A 7,388-nucleotide genomic window follows, 5' to 3' on the forward strand; every position below is an offset into this window, starting at 1 on the left:
CTAGGCTAGGTGGACAGTGGCTTCCTAGGTTCCCTGCATTTTCTCACCATAGCTCGGTAGCAGAGCATCTGCTTTGTATCCAGAAAGTACCATGTTCAATCCTGGCATCTCCAGGCAGGGCTGGGGAAGTATCCTTCCTGAAACCCTGGAGAGTTGCTGTCAGTCAACACAGACAGCACTGAGCTCCCTGGTCCTTCCTCTGCCTTGGTATAAGGCAGCGTCCTATGTTCTGGGACGGTTAGGACGGCAAGTCTGCTCTCACCCCAGAATTTCAAGGATTTGTGTGTGAGCTGGAATTTGGATGCTTCATAGCCCTGCCCCCTCACCCCGTCCTGCTTGATGGAAATCTACCGAGTGCTGGGGCTGGGGGATTCACATTCTGGAGGGTTTGCTTGGGCCATTTGCATGCATGCACGAAAGCCCTGGACAGGCTAAAGGGACTTTAACTAAATTCTCCTTCATTATTTACACACACCAAGTACTCTGGGACCCAGGGACATGCCAGTTTGGATTCTTCAGGGATCATGTCAGCTCTTTGCTCGCTAAATGTCTGAAAGCTTTGCTGCTGAGCCCATCAATTAGTGACAGTAGTTAATGTGGCGTTACGGGCCTGAGCTTCAGGTGGGTGGGTGGGGGCTGGAAATTGCATTTCCCTGACTTGGTTTGAGCTGTGCATGAAGGATGCCAACCTGAGGGGACTTTCTTTGGGGTGGGGGTAAGCAGAGACTGTTGTGGGCTCAGTGTATGTGATGACAGGGAAAAGCAAGCATGGGGATGTGAACCCCTGCAGTTGTTGCTGGACTCCAGCTCCCAGCAGTCATCAGAGCCAATGTCTAAGGATGATAGGAATTGTAGGCCAGCAATTTCCAGAGGGCATAGGGACCCTCTGTGCTGGTGACCTCAAGGCTTTTATTGGTACCTTGAAAGCTGCATCTCCTCTTTGGTCTTTGTGCTGCACTGTCCGTTGTGGGCAGCCTGCTGGGTGCTTATGGGAAGAGGCCAGAAACCACCTTAGTTGTGAGTCCTGGGGGACCTGCTCCCTGCCTTGCAGGCCTCCCACCTGGCCTGGGAGGGTGGAGCCAAGACTGACTCCAGCTACAAAAGTTGAGGCTGTGGAACAGACTCTTGAGCTGGGGTAATATTTAGGGGTTTTTGTTATGGACATTGTTCAGCATGTACTTTTTATTCATTGTTAATGACTACTATTGTTATTTTTGTGATTATATAATTTTATTTATTTATTTTAGAAGTTGTAAGCCACCTTGAACATGGTTTTAACTTTGGAAAAGTGGCATTCAAATAAAATGCATCTTGTATGAGGAACTATGCTCCAAATTCCCGCAATGAACCTTGGAGATCCTTTTGGGGCTGGACCTTCTAGCCACCCTCCTGGTTCCCTTTTCCCTGACCCCTCATCTTTTTCATCTCTCTATCTCTCTCTTTCTCTCTCCGCAGCAATATTTCATCCTGCTGATCCTGACGGACGGGGTCGTGAGTGACATGGGAGACACACGGGAGGCCATCGTCCGGGCCTCCTACCTGCCCATGTCCATCATCATCGTAGGTGTGGGCAACGCCGATTTCACTGACATGCAGGTCTTGGATGGGGATGATGGCATCCTGCGCTCCCCCAAAGGCGAGCCCGTCCTGCGTGACATCGTGCAGTTTGTCCCCTTCCGAGAGTTCAAGAATGTAAGTTGCCCTGCAATGCAGACACACTTGCATCTTACCCCTAGTTTCTCCTGCTCTGTTAGGACAGACTCGTTTTCTCTCTGGTGTTGCATGCATCTCTTACAGATTCTAAACCCAGAGTTGCAGGATAACAGGGCTGGAGGGTACCCTCTTCTTAACACATCTTCAACTAACTCCTCTTAGTACCAGCCTGGCTGGAATGTGTCCTTGAACTCTGATCATACCTCTTGGTTGCCTGGGTGGAGGACAGAGCAGGTGTTTGTGAGCGTCTGTAGAAACTACAGATTTTTATTTCAGGAAGCCTACCCAGGCATATGATTTAGTTCTGCCTACTTGTCTTTAACATTTTGCTGAGTTTATGTGTGCATTATCAATAATTGTTTTATGCACACCACTTAGAGATTTTTTTTTAAAAAAAAGAAATATCTCACTTTTAAAAGAAATTATAAACAACACCGGTTCTAAATCCATTTACAATATACACATTATACTTATAGTATCATAACACAAATTGCAGTATAAAATCTCCCTTTCGGGGGGGATCTACTGTATCCAGTAAATCTACTTAATTATAAGATACAACGAACAGAGACACCCCCTTTTTACATAAATTAATGAATAACATTTGGCATACTATTTAATTCCATTTCCATTATATTTCACAGACTTAAATGTCTCCCCACAATGGGCATGGGTTTACTGAGTTCACAGTTTTTTATTAAGTGGTTTATCCATCCCCCCCCCAATAAAAAATAAATAAATATGATTGGGTTGTAAAAAAGAAGAAAGAAATTAGCCTTCTCTACAAAGGTAAAATAAATAACATTTCTTGCTCTTCCTGCTTTTGCCCTCAAACTGAAAAGGGGTCCCCCAACCCCTGATTTTGCAACTGAAGAGCACAGTGGTGCAGGAAGAATGATCTAGGCCACTAGCATAGACTGTGACTTGCAGTGTCTCCCCCGAAACCCTCCCAGCCCTGAAACATGAGGGGTGGAGAGGGCTGAGTGGTGCAGGGGCAGGGCAGGACAGGCCTGCTGGGGGTTTTCTCTTTCACTTTGCCTGTTTTCTCACTCCACAGCATGTCGGAAAGGAAAATCCATAGTTGGGTATTTCTGGCAGCCGGAGGCACAAGACGCTTGGCCATTGCGAAGGCCTAATTGGGCTTGATTGTCAGTAATTTAGGCCTCGGGAGACAAGCTGTCTGTTGCTGAGCCCGAGTGAGCTGTGAGGCGAGATTAACCCTCTGGGCCCTGGCGCCAAGAGCGCCGAGAAGTGACAGGTGCTATTAGTCGAGAGAGAGGCAGACGCGGACCTTCTCTGCGGGAAGGAGGAGGGAGACAACTTGCCCTTCCTTAGAATGCCCTCATCCTGGCAACATTCCCAGTTCTGCTCAGGAGGGGGAAGGGAAGCAGCAAAGCAGGGGCTTTTCTTCTGTGGAGCGGGGGACCTTGCAAGGCTATGAGGTCCTCTGCATTAGGGATTTTTGGGGAGGGCTGTGACGCAGTGGCAGAGCACCTGCTGTGCATGCAGAAAGTTCCAAGTTAAATCCCCATCATCTCCAAAAAGAGTTGGGAGGGACCCATGTCTGAAGCCCTGGAGAACCACTGCCAGTCAGTGCAGACTAACTGGGCCCAGGAGAGGTCCCCGTTTAGTTCGTTCAGTCATTCACTACAAGCTGCATCTACCTGCCCCCACCTGATGTGGCATCAGGTCTGGGGAGGATACAGCTACAAATGAACAATGAGGAGCTTAATGTGACCTCTCAATTGTTCCTTTGCTAGCTGGGCTCCCAGCTGATCAGCACTGGCAGGGAGCTATGTTGGGATGGCCTGTACTAGGGAGCTCCCCACTGGGAAATCCCTAGTGCAGCCAAGATGGCTGGAGGAAGCAGTTTGGAGCAGAGGAAGCAGTATGGATTCAAAAAGGACTTCAGAGGAGCTCTCTGTAAACCACGCCTTTGAAGGCAAGCTCCAGACTCAGTCTGCTGATTGGCATGGGAAGTGTATCTTAAAAGGAAGCTGCTGTATCTGCCAAGCAGCTAGTGGCGGCCACCTCTTTTGAACTGTGGCAGGTGTCAGTCACCTGTTGTCATGGTGGCACTAGGTGACTGACAGGTAGGCAGTCCTGCTCATCTGTTAAAGTTCACCCAGAGGGGCAAAATGGGTGGGAATCAGGAGTCTTGCCTGCTGGTTGAATCCAGTTTTCCACTCCGGTTGTGTAGCCAACACTGAGCTATGGCCTGGCTGTTTCCTAGGTTCCTATTCCTAAAGTGACAGTGCGCAGCAACATGTCCTTCCTAATGGCCATTGATGCATTTTGAGCTAACCTTTTCCTTCCTCTTCCTTCCAGGCCTCCCCGACTGCCCTGGCCAAATGTGTGTTGGCAGAGGTGCCCAAGCAGGTTGTGGAATATTACAGCTACAAGGCCTTACCTCCCCGATGCCCCAAAGGCAGCACCCCTGACCCGACTCTGAACTCACCCTCACCCCAGTGACAAGGGCCCCCACCCCTTTGGGCCTCAGCCACATTGTCTGTCTTCCCTCCATCTGCCAGTTCCTTCCCCCAGTGAAGTAGGAGAGAGAGAGAGAGAGAGAAGGGAGCCCAAACCAGTGCCAGGGAGGATAGAAGGTTCCCGGGTCCTGCAACAAACTTCAGCCACCAAAAAGGGAGAGGAGAAGGTCAGCCTGTCACCACCACCACATCCCTCGCATGCCCTTCTCCCAGTGGCACAATAAGAGATCAGAGCTGGTCCCTTGGAAGCGAGTGAGTTCTAGGAGGACCCATCTCTCCCAAGGGGAAGAAAAGGGCCTCCACTACCCCAGGCAGAACACACAGTGTGACAAATTCCCTTGTGAATGCGGTTTGGCCCAGGAGATACCTAAAGCACAACCAGAGAAAACCCACTTCTGTCTCACCTATGGAAAAGGGGAGAGAGGGCGTTGGGTGGGCAACTGGCATTCCCCTTGTTGGCCATTTGGAGATGGGAGACTGAGGGCAGGGAAGGATGCAGAAAGCTTAGTGGGTGGGGGCGGAATGAGTAGCTTTGTCCCCATATCATTCACACACACACACACACACACACACACACACACACCATTGCCCAAAGAAGGTAGTTCTGACCTTGTTTACTTCTGTTTCCCATCCACCCCTCACCCCCAGGGGGAATAAGCCTCCCTCTTCTTAGATGAAACTGTGGCAAGGGAGTCTGCAGCTCCCATTTGCTTCCATGGAGAGGCCTGGTGGAAGTGGATGAGCTAGTGAAGCAGAGAGGATAGTGGAAGGGGAGAGAGGGAACAGAGGAGAGGAAATGCCTCCCCCCTTTTGCTGCTGGAGTTGGTGCTACCTTTCCCCCTTGGTTGCTGGCGTGTGTTGCTGTAATAATGCCAGCTGCACCCCCCCCCCCCCGGTTTAAGAAAGATGAGAGGAGCCAAGGCAGAGTCCCTGCAAGAACTGTTTCAACACCTTGTCCATTGCCATGTCAACTGCAGAAAACCAACCCCAAACCATCCTTGATTCTCTTGAGTGACCAGCTGGAGTCCCTCAACTTTCCCTTGATGCCCAGCACCATGGGGGGGCATTGACATTGGGGGTATGGCTCTCCCTCTGTATGGCATGCAGGGCGTGGCCTCAGCTTGAGCCAGCCTTCCACAACCTCCAGATGTTTTGGAGTGCACCTCCCATCATTGTTGACCATTAGCCATGCTGGCTGGGACTAATGGGAATTGTAGTCCAAAATGTCTGGAGAAATACGTGGCTAAGGAAGACTGGCTTAATAGGGTCCCCAGATACATTGCTATTGCACTTATGTCCATTTCACCATCCCATCCTGTGCATGAAGTTCATTGGGTTCCTGTGGAGGCACCATGCCCAGCTCTGCCTACTCCTCCACATGGTACGTGGTTGTCTTTCACTATGATGTTGTTGTTTGCCTAAGGTTTGCATGACAAATCTACTTGATGTACCAAAAGAGGCAGCCAAATAAAAGGATATGTTCTGTTCCCCCTTGTTCTCTGCACTTTTTCTGATGTGGAAAGTTAAAATGTGCCCCAAAGTAAGGCTACTGAACAGTAGTGGTGTTGGGACCAATTCACAGGAGCTGAGAGGAGCAGCAGCTCAATAAGAGCGGCTGGATCAGGCTAATGCCCTGTCAAGTCCAGCATCCTGTTCTCAAAGTGGCCAAGCATGTGCCTGTGCGAAATCTGCAAGCAGAACCCAAGCGCAAGAGCATTCCCTTCCACCCATATGGTTTCCAACAACTGCCTCCAGCCAGGGAGGCAGAGCATAGCCCTCATGGCTACTAGATGGAGTTGTTCCTGGAGGCAGTGATTTTTGGGAGGGTGCCCACATAGTAGCCAGGTGTCACCCCAGAGGCGTCTTCCCACCATGCCTTGCAATGATGCAAATAATTGGTGGGGCAAACACCTTGGCTTATTCAGTACAGCATTTCCGTGACAGCAAAATACCATGGCATGTCTGGGCAGCTTAGTACAGTAATTGAATTTGCAACAGGAGGTGGCCAGTATGGACATATCTACACAGTGGGCATTTTAGCCTTGGCAAGCCTAAGAAATTGTGTTAAATGTTACAACTGGCTCCACTTTAAAGAAGCAACAGAAAAGGTCCAGTGACTGGAAATTCCCACTGAAATAAATGTGCTTTCCATATGCACACGTGTGTGTGTGTGTGTGCAGAATTACACCCCTGCTGTGTTATTATGCCGGTTGTTCCATGTCCAACTGGGGTGTTGCTTTTTCTGGGTCTAATCAGGCTCTGAATCTCACTACAACATTAAAAAAAAATATATCAAAAAAATCCTGGTCCTATGTTTCCCGACAGTTACGCATACAAGACATGTCTGGTTGGAGACTAGTGATGCCAATTAGAGATGAAAAGCAGTGACCTCTTAATAGGATCTGAGGCCACAGTCTATTTTACAAATAAAGTGGTGGGAAGCCTAAAAGGCAACCCAGCTTGAGACCACTGATGCTTCTCTCCGATCAGCCTTTCCTTTTTTTGAAGTTCAGCCACATAGGAACAGACAGAGGTCTGTTTGCACAGTGTTGGCGGCTATAGAGAGCCCGATATCAAAGCCAGAGATTTGATTTCCTTTCTTTGAATGTTTGAAATGGCAGGATTTATTCATTTAATATATTTTTTTGTAAAAGCTTGAATCACCTTCTATAGAGTTAAAGCCAGACTTTTTCTGCCTTAGTTTGACTCAGGGCTCCCAGGGTATGCTGGTTGGAAGCCATAGTGTATACTAGAAGGACAGGGTCATGTCCAGAACTGGAAAGTTATGCAAGATCACAACAGGCAAGGCCTTTCAGGACCTTGGACAGATCACTGTGGCCATACTGGCTCCAGCTCACCTAAGGAGAGCTGTTGCCATAGAAGCATGCTGAGTCCATCTGAAGGCAGGCTGGTCAAGCTGTTTACCCTACTTCGCCGAAGAGCTCCCTGTGTTTCTGCAATTACCGGGGTTTTTATGGAGTGGAGGCAGTGAGAACTGCATCTGGGGTATGTTCCAAATCTGAGGAGTCCAGCAAAGCCACATTCTAGGCTAGAGTGTGGGAGGAGGAATCTTCCCCTAAGCCAGGGGGATAGAGGCCAGATAACATGACAAGGCTGCAACATGGTACTCGGTCCCTAGGGCCACCTATTTTACCTAGTTGCCAGAAGATGTGCAAGTATGAGTAA

The 7,388-nt window shown here is 49.2% G+C and overlaps 1 protein-coding gene across 1 annotated transcript in view; it reads left to right on the forward strand.

The window, feature by feature from the left end:
- The window catches only part of CPNE7 (copine 7), a 41,465-nt gene extending 35,776 nt beyond the window's left edge, over positions 1–5,689 (forward strand). The window contains exons 15-16 of the mRNA XM_082233090.1: positions 1,456–1,692; positions 4,042–5,689. Of these exons, the coding sequence (XP_082089216.1) occupies positions 1,456–1,692; positions 4,042–4,185 (381 nt within the window). The 3' untranslated portion in view covers positions 4,186–5,689. The remainder of the gene's footprint in view (positions 1–1,455; positions 1,693–4,041) is intronic.
- The last annotated feature ends 1,699 nt before the right edge of the window (positions 5,690–7,388 follow it).

Source organism: Podarcis vaucheri (assembly GCF_965113315.1).
Source record: "Podarcis vaucheri genome assembly, chromosome: 7".
In the NCBI taxonomy this organism is placed as follows: Eukaryota; Metazoa; Chordata; class Lepidosauria; order Squamata; family Lacertidae; genus Podarcis; species Podarcis vaucheri.